The 20,774-nt window shown below is 37.5% G+C and overlaps 1 protein-coding gene across 7 annotated transcripts in view; it reads right to left on the bottom strand.

Annotated features, from left to right (window-relative positions):
• The window catches only part of LOC121423730 (probable ATP-dependent RNA helicase DDX4), a 33,114-nt gene extending 13,821 nt beyond the window's left edge, over positions 1-19,293 (bottom strand). The window contains exons 1-11 of one of the 7 annotated variants that reach the window (XM_041619180.1): positions 19,046-19,293; positions 12,246-12,276; positions 10,919-10,950; positions 7,308-7,563; positions 6,934-7,005; positions 4,922-5,023; positions 3,855-3,935; positions 2,272-2,352; positions 1,588-1,668; positions 890-1,003; positions 349-369 (exon numbers count right to left, since the gene is read on the bottom strand). In XM_041619180.1, coding sequence (XP_041475114.1) covers positions 349-369; positions 890-1,003; positions 1,588-1,668; positions 2,272-2,352; positions 3,855-3,935; positions 4,922-5,023; positions 6,934-7,005; positions 7,308-7,563; positions 10,919-10,950; positions 12,246-12,276; positions 19,046-19,078 — 904 coding nt within the window. In that variant the 5' untranslated portion in view covers positions 19,079-19,293. The remainder of the gene's footprint in view (positions 1-348; positions 370-889; positions 1,004-1,587; positions 1,669-2,271; positions 2,353-3,854; positions 3,936-4,921; positions 5,024-6,933; positions 7,006-7,307; positions 7,564-10,918; positions 10,951-12,245; positions 12,277-19,045) is intronic. The other 6 variants (XM_041619184.1, XM_041619181.1, XM_041619182.1 and 3 more) reach the window with 6 other exon arrangements.
• Positions 19,294-20,774: the final 1,481 nt, after the last annotated feature.

Raw genomic sequence — 20,774 nt, 5'->3', positions numbered from 1 at the left:
ATTTATGTGGAAATCCTTGATTTTGATCGGTTGTTGCTTATTCTTTCCATGGTATAAGCATGATAGTAAGTTTTATGCAACAGGGGGCCATTTCATAAAGCTGTTCGTAAGATAAGAGCGACTTTAAGAATGACTGGTAAACCTTTCTTACGTGCTAAACCATCGCCATTGAATATACCATTTGCCAAAAGAAAGGATCACCAGTCGTTCTTAAAGTTGCTCTTCACTTACGAACAGCTTTATGAAACACACACCGGGTCTGTGCCAAATATCCCCATCTAGCTTCATTTTTCACCATGCACAAATTAACAAATTAAACAGATTAACAAATATATCAGATCAACTCACCTTCTCCACCTTCACCTTCAGCTGCAGAAGTAGAAAATACAGAAACAAAAAAGAGAAATAACAAAATTTGTTTAACATGGGTACAATTCCAAAAGAATGATACAATATAAACTTGGAGACAAATACAAAGAAAAAAAAATTAACAGTACATGTTTCAAGGTTTACGACTCATCATATAAACAGTAATTGGTATTTATATATTTTGGATATCAGAAAAATTTGAAGAATGTAGTTAATAGAATACAAAGGTATGCGGAACAGGGTGAATTTAATATAAAAGAAGCGAAAGCAAAAACTACGTTAGTGATAGGTGAGGATGGTGTTGATTAAATAGAAAGCATTATAACACACATCACACAAGTCAAATGATTAAAAGAGAAAAAAAAAGACAAAACATAAGAATAATGGGTGAAATATAATTTTCTGACCATCTCAAAATCAATCGCAAAATTAGATGTCCATTTGAAAGAAGTAATTAACTTATAATAAACTTATAATTTAACTTATAATTTTTTATTTTCTCATTATTCCACTACATTACTTCTTGTATCTGGATTGGGGCACTCCTTGGCGAAGTGGCCTGATTCTCCACATCTAAAGCAATTCCCACCACCACCACCACCACCACCACCACCACCACCGCCACCTCCACCACCTGTAATTAAATGAAAGACATCAGAGCAATATGAAATTTCCTGTTATTTCCAGATAGTGATAAGCCACAGGAAATTCAGACTGCTTGCCCCACCCCCTTCCCTTCAACCCTGGACTACACTTTATCCGTCTAATTAATCCAATAGTTGCCCTACCCCCCCCCCACCTACAAGCATTCAACAACCATTTGTACTTGTTAAGCTTTATCAACCCAATCAAGGACAATTATACAGTACCTAGTCCTTGCAGATATAAAGCAAAGTGAAATTGAAATCATTGTAAGAGTGATTTCCACTAAGCATTATTGCAACAGATACCTCCTGTGTACGACATAGAAAAGGAATATGATGGCAATGTAAATAGGTTGGAATTGAAAGGAGAGTAGTTTGATCTTAAGTCCCTCCCTCGAACCCCTCCCTTTACCATCACTCGAACTCTATAGTGTAAATTACACAAGGAACATTGGGATATTAATCATATACTGTTAATGCATCATATGCACAGGAAGTTATTCTTCTGCAGATGGCCCCATCGCTTTCAATCCTTTCTGAGGAACAGTCGATCTTAGCATGTAATTGAACAAACCTGATTCTTTGGTAGGACATTCTCTCGACATGTGACCCGTTTCACCGCAATTGTAACAAGCTCGGTCACTACCACCTCCACCTGTCATAGAATGACATAAGTGGAATATGAGATTTCCTGATAGTGATAAAGCCACAGGAAACGTAGGGACTGCCCTACCCTCCCCCTTCAACCCCAGAATACACTTTGACTGTGTGGCTAATTGACCTTGAACCAATAGCTGCCCTGCCCCCCCCTTCTCTCTCTCTTCACATCTTTACAAGTATTCAACGACTAATTGTACTTGTTAAGCTTCTTCAACCAATCAAGGACAATCATATAGCAATAGTACCTCTACCTTGCAAATAAAAAGCAAAGTGAAATTGAATTCATTGTAATATGGTTTTCACAAAGAGTGATTGCAGCTGATTCCTCCAGTGTATGACATAGAAAAGGAATATGATGGCAATGTAAATAGGATGGAATTGAAAGGAGAGTAGTTTGATCTTAATAGGCCCCTCCCTCGAACCCCTCCCTTTACCATCACTCGAACTCTATAGTGTAAATTACACAAGGAACATTGGGATATTAATCATATACTGTTTAATTCACCACATGCACAGGAAGTGATACTTCTCTAGAGGGGACCCATCACTTAACATTCTTTCTGAGGAACAGTTGATCTTAACGAGTAATTGAACAAACCTGACGATTTTGTGGGACATTCTCTAGACATGTGACCCGTTTCACCACAACTATAACAAGCCCTGTCACCACCACCTCCACCTATAATAGTATGAAAGATAAAGTGTGCAATATGAGCTCTCCTGATATTTCCTGATAGTGATAAAGCCACTGGAAACTCAGAAACTGCCTTCCCTTCAACCCCAGAATCAGAGATGCTAACTAATAGCTCAAAAAAATCCTGAAAACCCAGGCCGGGGGTCCAGGGGCCCGCCCAGGGCCCTTGGCGGGGTCAAGGGCGAAGCCCCCTGAAACTGGAACGTTTTCTTATTCTTTAGAGGGCTGAAATCATTAATCTACAGTAGTACATAACAAATAATTAATGACATAATAAACTTCATATCATAGGCAAGAAAGGTGCTCAAAAAAAAAATCATGTAACCCGTACTCATTACGGTACGGGTTAACCTGCTGCGGGTTAATATGCTGCGGCCAATGGGTGCGACTCGGGACGGGTGTATGTAGCAGCTGGGGTGCCCTTTTTCACTCACTGTACCGTACTCATCAACAAGACAATCCTATACTATTGAAAATCCATAAATCACAATTTCTATCAAAATGATGGATAGTTCACACATATGAATTGATGAATACGCACCAGAGAACACATATTTCATGGTAGCAAATAGGTTTTCAGCTGAAATCCCGCGGCAGACAACCAATCACTCACGCAGCAGCAGGCAATTGCAGCCACACCGGGCCGTGCTTCGAGCGGTTCTACCGGGCGATCGCCCGACTGGGATAGCGCTGACACCCGTATCCCTGCAGGGTATAGGGCGGCGTTTGCAACTGCTACAATGTATTGCTCGCGCGTACCGTGCAAGTACAGTACCAGCTAAACTTCATGCTGCGCACAACGCTAATAATTTTCCGTCTGCGCAAATTGGCCATCCAAAATTGAAATTGCGCTCTCCGTAGCGAACTCTGTGACAAGATTTGGAGGGGAAATTTTTACGGATTTCACTTTGACAATCGATTTTTTTTTCCGGAATATTTTTCAGCAAAGGAAAAAATCCGGAATTCCGGAAAAATCCGGAAAATTAGCAACTCTGCAGAATACACTTTGACTGTGGCTAATTGACCTTGATCTAAAAGTTGCCCTGCCCCCTACCTCATTCCAATTTTACAAGCATTCAACAACCATTTGTACTTAAGATTTTTCAACCGAATCAAGGACTATCTTACAGTACCTCTTCCTTACAGATATATAAAAAAAGATTTAATTCATTATAAGAGTGATTTTCACTAACAAGCATTATTGCAACAAATACCTCCTGTGTACGACATAGAAAAGGAATATGATGGCAATGTAAATAGGTTGGAATTGAAAGGAGAGTAGTTTGATCTTAATAGGTCCCTCCCTCGAACCCCTCCCTTTACCATCACTCGAACTCTATAGTGTAAATTACACAAGGAACATTGGGATATTAATCATATACTGTTTAATTCACCACATGCACAGGAAGTGATACTTCTCTAGAGGGGACCCATCACTTAACATTCTTTCTGAGGAACAGTTGATCTTAACGAATAATTGAACGAACCTGACGATTTTGTGGGACATTCTCTAGACATGTGACCCGTTTCACCACAACTATAACAAGCCCTGTCACCACCACCTCCACCTATAATAGTATGAAAGATAAAGTGTGCAATATGAGCTCTCCTGATATTTCCTGATAGTGATAAAGCCACTGGAAACTCAGAAACTGCCTTCCCTTCAACCCCAGAATACACTTTGACTGTGGCTAATTGACCTTGATCTAAAAGTTGCCCTGCCCCCTACCTCATTCCACCTTCACAAGCATTCAACAACCATTTGTACTTGTTAAGCTTTTTAAACCCAATCAAAGACAATCTTATGGTGCCTCTCCCTTGCAGATATAAAAAAAGGATTTAATTCATTGTAAGAGTGATTTTCACTAACAAGGGTTATTGCAACTGATGACTACCATCTACAACATAAAAAGGGAAAATGATGGAAATCAAGTTGGAATTGGAAGAGTAGTTTGATCTCAGCCCCCTCTATCGAACCCACCCTTTACCGTCACCCTAATTGCACAAGGAACATTTGAATATTAACAAAGACAGAACAAGGGGAAGACTGGACACTTCGGCATTTAAAAAAAAAAGATTTTGCTCATGGGGAAGGGTTCACACTAGCATAAAGTAACCCTTCGCACATCAGCACGCAGCTGTATATCAAACATATGGGGAAATTGAGGGGGTTTGGGAGAGGGTACAAGGGCAGCACATGTGGATAATTCCTTTTCTTTTCCTAAAACCTCTAAGATATATTCATTTCTAATTTTAGAAAAAAAATGCAGAAAAAAATCCTAAAACCTAATAATCGTCTATTCCTACATCCCTCCACCATTTCCCTCATATGTATTTTGTACACAACCCCAAATGAAGACACGCGACTGTCTGCTTACTCAACGACTGAGGGCACACTTCCCAGCGTTTGTCTTCCCCTTGTGGCGTCTCTGATATTAATCATATACTGTTAATGCATCCATCATATGCACAGGAAGTTATTCTTCTGCAGATGGACCCATCACTTTCAATCCTTCCAGAGGAACAGTCAATCTTAACGAGTAATTGAACAAACCTGATTCTTTGGTAGGACATTCTCTCGACATGTGACCCGTTTCACCGCAATTATAACAAGCTCTGTCACCACCACTGCTACCACCACCACCACCTCCCTCACCTAAATATACATATGTTATGTAACATGCCGTGCAACAAAGACACCCAGATAAAGATCAAGGTTATGCAGAAGAGAAAAGGGGGGATAAATGGGGATGAAAGGGTGAAGGATAAATGCAAGGTTTGAAAATCATAGAGTGAAAAATATATACAATAGGGCCTCAACTTACAAAGAGTTGTGATTGATCCAACAATCACAACTATGGAAAGTCAGCAAAGTCAACATATAAAATGCACGTTTGTTCAAAAGATTTTCTAGATATGAATGTATATCCATGAATTCATTGATTTCTTGACAATTTGGTGTGTTCTCCTTTGTTTACAAAGGACATTTTGCAAATTTCCTGTAGAAAAAATTATGGCACTGATGGATTTCCACGAATTACGATTGATTGGATCAATCATAACTCTTTGTAAGACGGGGCCAAGGAGTTTGTCCTACAAAGAGTTGCAGCAGATTTAAGATCACACTCAAACCGAGAGTAATACCAAATTGTGCAATTAAGAGAAAGGAAAAAAGATCAATCTCAATTGAATTCGGTTTGAGTGCAACACTAGGTGAGATGAAGCATTGTAGGATTAACTGCAAAAAGTTTGTTACGAAATGCATGAAGAATGAGCAATACCACTATGCACACTTAGTTTACACACAATGCAGAGAAAGGAGCAAGTTTTCAAATGACCATATGAAATTAATATTCTAAGACCAGCAGGTTTGCAAGGAAGTGAAAGCATAATCCCTGCTTTTCAATTTTTTTATCATACAATACTGCACTGTTCAGGGATGCAATCTGAAAGACTGTATGGTTAATTTTTCCGTTTTCAATTTTTTTAGTATGAATTAATCATGGTATGTGCGTAAATCATACTTTTTGCTTTAATTCGATATAAAAAGCTCATGCAAATTATTAGTGTAAATATTCTTTATACCATTATTACCAATTACAAATGAAAAAATCCTGGTTTGAAAACGAAGTTCTGTATTTTATTGTTTTAAGAATTTGTTTGTCTTCTGACCTTTTGTTTATCTTTTGCCAAATTTATAGCAGAAACTTTTTAAAGCATTAAAGCATAATTATGGTACAATCGATTAATTTCGGTAAATGAACATAAGATTAATATCTTTATGAATACGGTGAAAAAATTCAATTTAAATTGACTTTTTACACAAAATCACGGTTTGGAGCAATTTTGGGTCTGACATGCACTTATGTTGCATAATTTTTTAACTGCATACCCAGGCATCTGGAATTTGGTCTCAAAAGGTGCGCACGACTTTAAAGTGAAAAGTCAGCAAGCGGCATGGTAGAAAATCTCTTGCAGTGGAATGGCCGTGGCAGTTTTAGGGTTAATCAAATCTTTTCTTTTTGATAATTTTTTTAACCAGACATGGAGTTGAGGCTTGGAGTTGCGAGTCAGGCTGTTGAATAAATCCTTTTCTTATAAGACTTTGTACAAGCGACTCAGCTCGAAGCCATCCTCGACTACATCCCTATTTATTTCCTTGAACTCTAGCTCTGAAGCACGGGTGAATTTACACGACAAAAATAAAAATAATTTTTGTCCATATCACTGATGCAAGGTAATAAAGATTGCAAATGTCAAGCAAAATCATAAGGAATGCAAATGTCTTTCTGAAAGAGCAAATAGTGAAACATGACTATAATATGACAAGCTATTATAGTACTATTTTCAAGAGCAAATGGAAGATATCAATATTCTACAGATGCCTGATCAATAAAGGAACAAAATAATAAAAGATAAGCAAATGGTTGCGTTGGCAGAATGGAAATGAAGCAAGATCATGACTACATTGTCTCATTCTAAAAATCCACATGAGGACAATAAAATACCAAGAAATAAGCTCATCTTGCCCTTCGGGCCGGATGAGCTAAAAAGGGAAATTCTTACGTCTGCCGAAACTACGTCCTCCTCCTCCATTTTCAGAATCTCCAAAACTACGTCCACCTCTATCTCGACCACCTGTTAAAAAATGAAAGCATGACAAAGGAATGACTAATCAGCATATGGTTTTACAGCATTTTGTTACAATTATACAGAATTTTGCATTTCAAAGTCTTAACCCGAGGTTAAGATTTCAATGCTGACGACACCGCTGCCGACAGGAAAGTGACGTCTATAGTCTCGCTCTACTATGCAAGCGAGACAAAAATTGTAATTAATCAGATTCCTGTGGTCCCAAGAGAATTGACTAGCATGTAGGCTGTAATATGATCCCTCCGTCAATCAAAAATTGATCCAACAGATAAGAAAATTATACTCACCCCGTCCTCCGCCGCCTCCACCACCAAAGCTACTCTTGCTCTCAAAGCTACGCTTGCCAGCTCCACTACTACTGCTATCATCCCAAGGACTGCTACTGGTACCATTAGAAGGGGAATCGTTCCACCCACTATCTCCTCCATTACTGGTACCGTTAGTCGTACCGTTGGTCAGACCACCAACACCACCTTGCTCTGCAAAGGATTGGAACCCACGACCCCTTCCTCGGCCTCGTCCAACACCAATGCCAAACCCATTCTGAAATAGCAAATACATATTCAATTCTCAAAGAAATGGGGTATTGGGGTAACTACACAATCTATTCCAAATTTATGGATATGAAATCATTGTGCGAGCATTTGAAGCAGGCTTGTTCATCATAAAAATACATATTCCATTGAATGTTTATCAAATTATGACAACAGACTTTATTGGAAATTAACTGATGAGAAGAGCAGGTAATTCATATGTATTTCAATCAAAGAGAGATATTTCATACCAGTGATTATTTCTTTTTATTTGTCAAATATCATTTATTTAATAGTGATTATAAAAAAAAACATGCACCCCAGCTAATGAAAATGAGCAACATATACTGTGCTATTGCCTGTGTTCAAACACTGATAAGCGATATAGCTCAATAAAGCTATTTGACCTTGAACTTGTTTATAAGCTTTGCCACAAACTTCCAAATCTATAATAACAAGCTCGCTCTACCGGCAGATTCATAGGGAACTAACTCGTGTGAATTTTCTGAACAATAGCTCTGGGTTTCTTCTTCTTTCTTTTTGTTATAGATTATCCAAAGTGGATGAATATTTGGCAAGACATTATTGCTATTGAAGTCCACTGTAAAAAGAATGATTTTTGAATGCCGTCACAAATAGTTCTAGTCGATATTTGCTCATAAATACATGTAGTCGATCACCAACAAAATAACATGGATGACAAGATATATTGCAGAGTAAGAAATTAGTTATACATGTACGTTCATTATGAGTTGCAATTCTGTGCAACCAGGGGAGGGGGGGAAGAGATAAAAGTAAGACTTTGATGGTGCTTATCCATGAAAAGTGGGCATTTGGGGTACCAAATTGTGAAGCTCTGACTTGGTTTAATCAACCCACTCTCCAAATACTTAGAGTACATGTAGGCATGATACATTTCATTTCAGGCTTCTTAGGTCCAAGGGTTCAATGTTATACTGACTGACTCCAAACAGATGACCACTCCAGTCAGTCTACTTTGTAGGCACTTACATTCGCAGTCTAAAGGTGCTATTCAGTACCGAAGGTCCCTAAAATTTCACATGCAATCGTCATTAGAAAGTTAAATGCTGGACTTGTTTTTAGTCCCACTTATTGATTTTAAGTGTAAATAGACTAGTCCTGGGGTGGTATTCTGAAAACGTTCTTATCTTTGTTCTTATCTCAATGAGATAAGAAGACGCTAAAATCATTGCAAATCGGTATTCTGACAATCTTCTTAATGCGTTCTTATCTCTGTAAGGACTGCCTCCTTCTTATCTTCAACACGCCCATTTTTAAGATATTACCAATCAAAATGCGCTTTATATTGGCAGTTTAACCAATAGAAGCGTTCCTTATTTGTGAAGAGAATATCATGGGCGCTGCGTGTACACTGTTTCTGGCGCATTGCGCGAAATAGGCATTTTATACGCAATGACTGATTATTATTTCGAGACACGTGCACAAAATAAAGAAAGAAAGTAAAGAAAACAAGGTAAAGAAAGCAGTTACGAATAAGAATAAAACAGGAAGTAAGTAGGTAGAAGAAATTAAAAAAATAAAAGGATCAAGGCAAAAAACAATGAAAGAAAGACAAGGTAAACGAAAGAAAGCAAGCAAAAAGAACTTAAAAGAAAAAAAAATCAAAAGAAATAAAAAAGGAAAGAATACAAGAAAGAAAAAGGAGGAATAAATAGAATGATAATCAATGATAAAAAGAGGAATAAAAAATTGAAGGAAAAATAAAGAAGGAAAAGGAAAGAAACTTAAAGGAAAAAAAAACGAAAAAGGACAAATTAAAAAGATTAAAAAGGATGAAATGAAGGAATCAAGAACAAAAAAAGTCAGAAAAAACGAATGAAAGCCAAGTTAAAAAAAGAAGGAACAAAAATATGTAAAAAGTGAAGGAAGAGAGAAAAGGGGAAAATGAAACAAAGAAATAAAGAGATAAAGAGAGAGAAAATAAAAGATGAAAGGAAAATTAAAGCAAAATTGAAAACTAAATAAAGATAAAAAGAAAGGTAAATTCAAAGAAGGAAAGAAACAGAAGGGGAAAATAAAAAGGCAGGAAAATGAAGAATGAATGAAAAGAAACGAAGAAAGATAAATGGAAAGAAAAAAGAAAAAGATTTTTAGAAATTAATAGAAGAGTAAATAAAGAACGAACGAAATGAGAATGAGCAAAAAAATAAATTAGAAAAAGAAGAAAGTAGTCAGAAAGAAGGCACACATTTAGTATCATAAAGCAGAAATAAAAAGAATGAAAGAAAGAGCAAATGAACGAGCGCAAAAAAGAAAAAAAAGAACCCCAAAAATAAAATGAATAAATAAAAAACAACAAATATAAAGAGGAAAGAATGAATGAAAGATAGAAAAAGAATGAAGAAATAAAAAGATTTTCAAAAATACATAAAGTGAAGGATGAAAGGAAAAGAAAAACAGAAAGAAAGAAAAAAGGGGAAAGAAAATAAAAAACTTAGTAAAGAAAAAAGGAAAAAAAATTGTAAAGGGAGAATAAAAAAAAAGGAAGGACCCCTCCCAATCATGGGATTGATGCTGCTGTGTAGGCCCATCCTCCCGTTTTTCATTTATCAATTCACATGTATCATTTTATATGTATTGTTATTTGTTTTTAACGGAAATATATTCAATAAAAAAAAAAAAAAAATTAATAAAATAACGCAAAAGAAAAATAAAGAAGAAGTTAAAAGATTCAAAAGAATAAAACAAAATGAAGAATGAAAGAAAGGAAAAAAAGACAAACAGAAAGAAAGGAAGAAAAAGCGAAAATATATAAATGAAATAAAGAAAGAAAAAAAAAAAGAAAAAAGGGATAGAAAAAAGAGACAGGCAAAATAAAGGGTGAATGAAAAAAAAGGGTGGGAGGAATACTTGTTACTACCAGTGGCTATCCATTTTTAGCAAGAAATAACGCGGACATCGTGAGATGTGATAACCCTCTAGCTATCTTAAATATTATCTTAAATATCGTGAAAGATAAGAACGTTTTCAGAATTCCACTTATCTTCATTTTGTTCTTATCTTTTAGCGCACTTTTGTATCATATGCGCGAATCATAAATTTACGCGCTCAGCATTGGATGGAAAGCAAGATAAGAACAAAGATAAGAACAAAAGAACATTTTCAGAATACCAATTTGAGAACGTGATTTAGATAAGAACAAAATTAAGATAAGAACATTTTCAGAATACCGCCCCAGGTCACAGATAGAGCTTGCATGTTCTCTGGACAAGCTACATGTATGTAGAACAGTGCTATTTTAGTGATCATGAACCTTTAAGTTTTGAACATGCTTTTCTCTTCCTACAATCCTATTACCAATGTGGTGACCACAGTATACTCACGGCTTTAGATCCAAATCCTGAACTTGATCCACCTACAATGGAACAAAAAAAAGAATTCATGTTTATAATCTAATAGAGTTGGTATTCACATTAACACGTGGAATGCCTCTGGCCGTCTCACCTGCATCACGCGGTTAAAAATAGCAGCAGTGCTGACTTTGAAAACTACTCTAACTCGCACAAGATGTTCAGTGATACATGGTTACCTTTATGTCCATTTTTATGAACTACATGTAGACCAATAATCTTAGAGATAATGATGGTTATTCAACAAAAAACCCCAACATGGCCGAAGTTCATTGACCTTACATGACCTTTGACCATTAATCATGTGACCTGAAACTCGCACAGGATGTTCAGTGATACTTGATTACTCTTATGTCCAAGTTTCATGAATCAGATCCATAAACTTTCAAAGTTATGATAATTCAAGAGATACCCCCAATTCGGCCAAAGTTCATTGACCTTTGACCTTGGTCATGTGACCTGAAATGCGCACAGGATGTTCAGTGATACTTGATTACTCTAATGTCCAAGTTTAACGAACTATACCAATAAACTTTCAAAGTTATGATGGTAAACAGATACCCCCAATTCGGCCAAAGTTCATTGACCCTAAATGACCTTTGACCTTAATCATGAGACCTGAAACTTGCACAAAATGTTCATTGATGCTTGATTACTATTATGTCCAAGTTTCATGAATCAGATCCATAAACTTTCAAAGTTATGATGGGAATTCAACAGATACCCCCAATTCGGCCAAAGTTCATTGACCCTAAATGACCTTTAACCTTGGACATGTGATGTGAAACTCATGCAGGATGTTCAGTGATACTTGATTAATCTTATGTCCAAGTTTCATGAACTAGGTCCATATATTTTCTAAGTTATGATGACATTTCAAAAACTTAACCCCAGGTTAAGATTTTGATGTTGATTCCTCCAACATGGTCTAAGTTCATTGACCCTAAATGACCTTTGACCTTGGTCATGTGACATGAAACTCTAATAGGATGTTCAGTCATACTTCATTAACCTTAAGGCCAAGTTTCATGAACTAGGTCCATATACTTTCTAAGTTATGATGTCATTTCAAAAACTTCACCTCAGGTTAAGATTTGATGTTGACGCCGCCGCCGTCGGAAAAGCGGCGCCTATAGTCTCACTCTGCTATGCAGGTGAGACAAAAACCTAATTTAAAAATAAAATTGTATGATTGCTTATCAATACTCATTCTTGCCCTGAACATAACAAATTTACAATTGAAACTAAGAACTGAAAACAACTTAATCATTTGTGAGTGATAAGCTTGAGAAATCCTTACCATAACTTTTCTTTTCAAAGCTGGTACCACCCTGTAAAAACAAAATATGGACAGAAAAGGAAAAATTTGAGCTGTGATAGAATAAACAATCAAATGTTTATAAAGTTTATTCAATGAGAAGTTTATTGGATCCATCTCATCTTTTAATCACTGTCATTAGTTCAAAATTCTACATATTATGTGTTCCTTCCATCCGCAAGACCTTTGTTTACAATTTACAGCACTGAAACTAATGCCGTAACCGATTTTTATTCCAATTCCCGATCCGATTTTCCCCTTTTTTCTACATTTTTCCGAACTCCGATTTTTGACCAGTGGGAAAAAATCGGATCGGAAGAACCAAAACATAACAAGACAAAAAAAAAAACACGTGGCGACATGTTTGCCGTCAAAATGCGCTGGTGATTTGTTTTGATCTCAGACAAAAGCGGTGGAAGGAAAAGAAGATAAAGGGGAAGAAATTATGATTTGTTTTTATCTCCGATATTAGCGGAAAGGCAGGTGGAGAAGAAGATTATGATTTGTTTTGATCTCCGACATAATCGGAGAAGAACAAATTGATGATGATGATAATTGGTGATAATTTGTTTTGATCTCCGACAAAAATGGAGGAAGAAAAACAACGAAAAGACGATATGTTTTTTTATCTTAAGCGGAGGTGAATGAAGGTGAATATAATGGTAAACAACTCTGGATAATAATGCGTCTTTTTCGGGAGGTCATGCGACCTTTAAGAGTTTACGATTACCTCCGCCATCACTACGATGTTGTAGAGAAGGTGAATATCACGCTAAACAACTCTTGATAATAATGCGTCTTTTTCGGGAGGTCATGCGACCTTTATGAGATTACGATTACCTCCGCCATCAATACGATGTTGTAGAGAAGATGATTATTATGGTAAACAACTTTGGATAGTAGTGCGTCCTTTTCGGTAAGTAATGCGACCTCTAAAAGTTCACGACGGACGCCGCCATCACCACGATGTTGTAGAGAAGAGGCCAATCGTTGATCGGCAGTAGTGTCGCGCGCTGGAACGTCATTATCTTATTTTCCTTCCTCCGATTATGTCGGAGATCAAAACAACTCATCATCTTCTTCCTCCGCTTTTGTCGGAGATCAAAACAAAGTCTGCCATGTCTGCCATCAGTGTAGCATGCCGCATTTGTCCACGCGCAGGCCACATACAAATTTTAATGTATTTTTTTTTTAAGTGACTTTTTTTTTAAACAAGTGCACACCTAGTTACCAATAATGCATATAGCATTTCTATTTATTTGAAAGCAAGATAAAAGAGCATCGTAGATTAAATGCCTTGCTCACGGGCATAGGTGCCGCGGCCGGGGATCGAACCCCGGACTTTTCATGTATAGCCAGGCGCCTTAGACCACTCGGCCACGGCACCTCCACTAAATATCTTCCGATCCGATATCCGAACCGATTCCGATTTTAGGAGCAAAACTTCCGAACCGAACTCCGATCCCGTAATTGCTCTAACTTACAACATTAACTGAAACCATGTGGAATGCATCAAATTGATCTTTTCTACACTTTCTTAAACCTTTCTTACTATCTGAATATTGCTGATAAATATATCAATAAATCAAACAAAAAAATTATGCATTCTCCTTCATGCAATTGTGCACAGAAGTCATTCCTGATCAATAACAGGGTTCCTACATAAAATTTGAAAACAGAATTCCATGACTAAATTGCTGCTTTCTATGACTTCCTTTCTGGCACATTTTCCAAAATCAGACACGTTGTGATGACCTCCACCTCCACTCACAGCCAACTGCTCCACCCACTATCTTACTCATGACATGAACATCTGTATGGGCTGTTTCTGAACAGAGCACCATTTTTGTTTCACCAAAACCCATAATTTAAAATTATCTCGAACACAATTCCATGACTTTTCATAAATTTTCTTAATTCCCTGACTTTTCCCTAACCACAAATTTTTCCAGGATTTTCCATGACTGTGAGAACCCTGAATAAATGCTTGTGGAAATGCCAATTACAGGTAAATATTCACCTTTAGCAGTCAAAGCAAATTTCTAGACAAGAATATGGAAACATGCCTTAAAGGACAAGTCCACCCAAATTAAAAGTTGATTTGACTCAAAAGGGGAAAATACAACAAGCATAACACTGAAAATTTCGTCAAAATCGGATGAAAAAATAAAAGTTATGACATTTTACAATTTCACTTAATTAAAAAAAAGAATCTTATTATTTGCAATGTCACTGAGTTGTGCATAATATCAAAGTGTCTTGTAAAAAATAAGTGCAACTTTATAATGTCATAACTTTCCAATATTACATCCGATTTGATGAAATTTCCAGCAATATGCCCAATTGATTTTTCACTATCAATAGATTCAAATAACCATTTTTCTGGTGTGGACTTGACCTTTAATTTAGTCCTGTTTCTGTTATCCCAGTACATGTAGACCACCACTCTAATCCTATCCTCATAATTCTTTTTTTTTCTACCTTCATAATTCTCTAAATTATTCCTTCCCTGAAATCACAGTAGGTCCACACTGAAATGGAGGGATTGCTGTTTAATTGTCAGACAATTACCCCTTCTTCAATCCAGATCAGCAACTCCACATACATAACTGCACCCCCTTAATACCTCTTTTCATGTAATCATACCATGTTCTCAATTTCTGTAAGGTAGCTTTATTGTAAGAAGAAAGTCAAATAAGCTCCCATTCATTGTAGGTGATGAATAATTAGGCCTGTGCCAATAATAATCAATGCACAATGACAGAGGACAAAGCTGTGTCTGTGAACAGTATTGGAGGAGTGATTACCCTTAAATTGAGGCAGGATTGAAACTTGTAAAGGTGATGGACCAGGTTTGTTTTCCTCTCTATTTCTTCTAAAAACTTGATTCCTTGCTTTTCTAGCCGATTTTAGATGAAACTTAGATGGCATTTAATTAAAACAAGTGCCACATTCCTTTCTTGATTTTAGTTTCAATTTTCATCAATTCATTTTTCATATTAATTTTATTTAATTCAGTTTATATACTTATTGGAAGCGGGCCGGAGCTCCCAGGGTCAATCATGCCCATGCATGCGCAAGTCAAGACGTAGAAGACATTTAAATTTACAACTCCAACGCAATGGTATAATTCAATTAATTGGCAATGCTCAACGACTTGGTAATTGGTTGGAATCAGTGCATGCCAGAGGCAGTGGCTCCTCTTCTGCTTCTGCCATTGCCCAAGGGGGGGGGGGGTACTCGACCAAAAAAGTGGTAGGGGTGTGCCAGGGGCGAGACAAAAAACGGGGGCCTTGGAGCGGGCTTATTGTAAAATGGAGGGTCCTTGGAACAGGCTTCAGAACTACAAATTTGCGAAAACGGGGTCCTTGGAAAAGGTCGCCTGCCTGGGAGTGCATATGCATCCCCATGGAACGGGCATACATGTACGTGCATGCAGCTAGCCCGGGGTACGGTCGCTGGGCTGGGTGCACTCGCGCAGAGGCGATGGTTGGACACTGCTCTGCGGCCGCTTTTTACCAAAATCGCGCTAGCGGATCAATGTGACCGGAACAGTGTAAATGAAAAATATGCGAAGCTTTGGAGCGGATTTCTTTCTTCTTTTTTCTCAATGAGAAGAAAATGCTATGCATTGGAGCCGCTTTCTTTGTTTCCTTTCTCAATAACTTAAGATAAAAATGCTATGCCTTGGAAAGGAAATTTGAGTGTAAAAATGGGGGTCCCCTCCGTGGGTTACCCATCCCCCCCCCATCATTAACAAAATGGATCTCCATATTGCAAGATAAGCCTAAAGTCTACAGATACAATGTATAGCTATGTGCGAATACGGGGCATCGCGAGCGCTGGTTTTGGTGGCACGGTTTTCGCGCGGGTTTTGCTACGAGTGGCATCGCCTCTGTCTGGGGCGGCTCATTGAAAATGGGGTTTAATGCGCATGCGCACATAGTAGGTGCAATCTCATGCCTTTTAACAGACAGCTGAAGATGTGCTCTTTCTGTACATATAAGTTTCAATGTGGATACTCGCCTGTAAAGTGTGGATATCGGAGCTTGAAAGTTCATCAAATTTTTGGACGCGGAAATGTTCGAAATTTTAAAATGGTAAGTAAAACAAGAATCCGATTAGGTATACAATTTGACTGGAAATATATTTGAATTATCAAAAAATCCAAACTTACGCGATTCTGACGCTGCGCAGTCCAGATATAAGAGATGCCAGCTACCCTTGTCACAGCCGGTCTCTCGGCAGTCGAGCTGCCCGATGCGCCTGCGTTTGGCAGGGCGATGCTACCCTTGTCACAGCCGGTCTCTCGGCAGTCGAGCTGCCCGATGCTTGCGGTTGGCAGGGTGATGGGAGCGGTCGATAGTGAGTCGTTCATGCTGGATTGAACTAGATCGTAAATTGCTTACTTGATGATTATGTTGTGCCTTTTTTGGGAAATCTCTGTCATTATACCGTAGATAATTATTCTGATATTGATTTTAATACATACATTTGTCACAGAAAGATTTTATCATCCCAAGGTTATGTGACTCAAGTCAAGAGTCTAGTCTAGGTGGTTGATTATCGTTTCATTTGGAAACTGGATTTGCTTTTGACAGTGGAATATCAATGTTGACTTTTCTAAAATTAAATTCATGGGTGGAAATCCCAGGGGGACACGTCCCCCTACCCAAAATAATAGGGGGACATGTAACAATAATACATTTTTTTTTTCTTTCTTTTTTTCTTTTTTGGTCAAACTTTTTGGGGTTAAAATGACCTTACAACAGTTTGGGGATAAACTTTTTTTTTTTAACTTGTCAGAGTTGCCAGCATCCATAGGCGGCGAAAGCTGGGGGAAGTGTACCCCTTGCCCTTAATTTGAGGTGGGGGACGATCCCCCCACCTCAATTTTTTTTTTTGATAACCTTTTTTTTTTCTTTTCTTTTTTTGTTTTTTACTTGTCAAATTTAGTTTTCTGCGTCCCCCTATAATTTTTGGTTGATAACCTTTGGTGTATTTTTTTGATTATCAAAATAATTTGGTGGTCCCCCCTAAAATTGTTGGCTTTCGCCGCCGATGCCAGCGTTCCCCTACCTTTGGGGCCAATTTCCGCCCATGATTAAAATGCAAAAAATTTGTTGTTTAATTTTTCACTCTCAGAGGAAATATTTCACTTCCACATGGCTCTATTGTCTATTTTTTTTTTCTATGTTATTCATTTTTTTTCTATTTTATTATAATTATTTTTTTTTTTCAAGAAGGGTGCAGGGGGGGGGGTTGTGTTCATAAGTTGAAATGGGGATGGGATTTGTATAAATTTTTGTGTCACTTTTGTTCTCTTGTTTTGAGTGTTGGAGCTTTGATGCCTGTTTTTGTTGCTGTTCAGAGCTTTATTTATGTGCAGTGATTTCACGCTAGAATATGAACTTATTTTTCATAAAAAAAGGAGTGCTCGAACATGGCCTTTGTTGTAATCATACATATCTAAGAAATGCATATATTAAAGCTTAATTTTTATGTTTCCTTCTTGATACTTGAATTACATGCAATGCTACATCTTTACACCCTCAGACTCTGCTGCTCATCCTTCCTAAAAAAAATTGTAATCGAATGCCCACGGTCTCCAAAATGAAAGCTACATTATCCATCTATAAACAAATTGTTGAAACAATAAAATACATCAATTGGTGAAACAATCAAATACATCAGAAAAGCACACTTGTATTTTCATAACATACAAAGTACATGTACAAAAGGAATGATATTTTTCATTTGTAAAAAAAAGACCCCATACATACATGTACACAATACTAAAGTTGAAAAAGAGCTAATTGTAATTTATATCAGAAAAACAAAGAAATACATTAGAAATTACAAAAACAATACTTTAAACTAATTTATTTAGGAAATTATCTACATGATGCTGTTTTGATGCCAACTAAATTATATATACAAATTATCTGTCATTATCACCTTCATTTGGCAAAAAAAAAGGCGAGTAATTGTAATTTGCATAATTAATTAGAATTAATTAAAAGAAATTATTTTACACATAATAAGAAGAAAAATTACCAAGTGAAATGATTACACATCAATTGAGTTTTCTTTCACCTTTCCATTGATACCTAAATTACTTCAAAGGGCTCAAAAACAAAGAAGTTAGAGCCCGTTGAAGACTTGGGTTCAAAATGGTCACAAAATGGTCACAAAAATCGGTTATACACTCCATTGACTTTACATTAAGACAATGACCACAAATTTGGATAAATATGCGCGACTTAAACTGGAATAACTTTATAATTTCTTGATGAAAATTTGAGTTCTTGGTATCATTTGAAAGGTCTTTTTAAGGGCTTTCAAATGATACCAAATTCATTGAGATTTGAGGATTTTCATTTTTTTTGTCACATACCTACAATGTACGTCTGTAACTTAAATGGAATTTTTCACTGTCTACGATACATGTACCCCTGCCACCCCTCCATGCCAACATAAGTAACACATCTAATTTTGTCTGAAGGAGAGCAGCAATAGACATTTCTACTTTGATCGATGAACAGGCTTCGTCCTACAACATCGTTGGAGTAAACTAAACTAAAACTAAACTAAATTCAACTACAGAAGCATCATCACGAATTCATCATTTCATGATTCATATTCACACTCACACAGTCACAGCAGCATGGCCATAGAGACCACACACACAGTTAACTTTCAACGCTACACACACCAGCACACTGAAAAACAAGTGCAAATTTATGTTTGGTTGGGCCTTGGGTAATCACGAGAAAACTTACCGACGACGAAGGGGCATCCCAGTCTTCTGACATCTTGTTATTATGAACTACTTCAAGCTAAATAAAATTCGTGTAAAGCCTCACAAAATGATTCCCTCTCAAAAATCCAAGATATTAATCATCGCATGTGCAATTATTCAGGATGAGTTCAGTCAAGTGTCAAAGTGCGATCAATTTTGCGCAGCTAGCTAAACATGTGGTTCTCTATCACCGATCATGCGCTTGCGCTTGTAGCGGTTCGCCCAACACAGGACTCTGTAATATTGTACTCGGTACCAAAAGATCTAACGCATGGGGCAATCCTCATGCCTCAGCCAGTTCGCACTGCAACCCGAATGCAACCAAAGTAACCACTCCCTTTGTACCACCACATTTATTTTGGAAGTGATGATCAGATGATGAGCCGTTTTTTGAAAGAGGAAGAAGTGAGTGACAAATAAGTGTTTGCGTATGTGTAAAAAGCCCAAGCCCAAGTTTCTGCTCTGCCCGAATTGAACGCCGGCTAGCCGCCGACCGTCGCCCTGGGTGATTGGACTGAAGTGAGTCTTTTGAGAGTTGACAACGAATTTTTACCTTTTTCTTAGCCGATAAAAGATATTAAATTTATCATTTTTCTTGGGGTTTTTCTGTTTTCAAATTAACTTCTTTTAATCCCTTTAATACAAATAGAATTAATGTTTTTTTTTTCAATCAGCATATAGAATTGGGACCGAATGTTTGATTGGCCGATTCAGTCGCATGGTGGGGCGAACAGCGAAGTACGTTGAAAGGAGAGCTCAAGCTGCTCGAGCTGCTGGGGAATTCCGAATAGAAGGAATTCGTGGATACACCGGATGAACCCTCTGCTGGTGCTGGTGAAGTTATCGCGTGGAGTGTTGTATACGACATGCTTGAGAGAGCGCACGCCAACAAACTTTTGACCAATGGGCAGCAAGAACAATCTACAAACTTGTCGATCAGTTATCATGGTAACATGCCCACATTTTCCCTGGTAATTTCCTTTTTGACCTTTTTAAAACAGTTTCTATTTATTTCTTTTTGGTTAATTGGGATTAATTTTGTGGAGCGTACGTTTCATGAAATAAGGACTCGCTGGACGTTTTAAACCCGACAATCCGACTAGTCCTGTTTTATCCGACAGTTTTGTTGCCCAATAGGAACTGCGTGCTTCTCGGCCAATCAGAATAAAGGATAGTTGTCAGATCTGACAACTTTTTTCCGAGGGAAAAGAAACGGTCTAGCTGGCATGTCGGACCCACCCATGACCCCATGCATTGGCGGCGGAAGACAAAAAAAATTAGGGGGTGCCCGGAGGGGGGGGGGCACTTCCATTCACGAGTGGATACCATGCGCGACCATGGGGTCTCGAAAAGCACCCTAAACACGTAATTTCCATATTCTGAAAATGCACCCCTTAACAAGTATTGGCGTGTGAAACCCTACCCTTAACAAGTATTGGAAACAAAACGATACTCTTGGCAAATATTCCCTGAAATAAACCCCTAAACAAGTACAGGAATGTTTTATTATTATACGGGTCCTTCGGTCGTCGGCTTTACCTTATTTGGTTTAGTACGACCCCACCTTCTACACCTCGCACAAATCGGACTCTAAACACGTAGTTTTGGGGCAAAAAGGACATCCTTTATAAAACATTTAATTTTTGTTTTATCATCCCCGCAAATTCGACCCTAAACTAACACGTAATTTTCCTAACGAAATTTTTTTC

The sequence above is a fragment of the Lytechinus variegatus genome, chromosome 11 (assembly GCF_018143015.1).
Source record: "Lytechinus variegatus isolate NC3 chromosome 11, Lvar_3.0, whole genome shotgun sequence".
In the NCBI taxonomy this organism is placed as follows: domain Eukaryota; kingdom Metazoa; phylum Echinodermata; class Echinoidea; order Temnopleuroida; family Toxopneustidae; genus Lytechinus; species Lytechinus variegatus.
The sequence above is the reverse complement of the archived record's forward strand: the minus strand, read 5'-3'. Positions and strand labels throughout refer to the sequence as shown.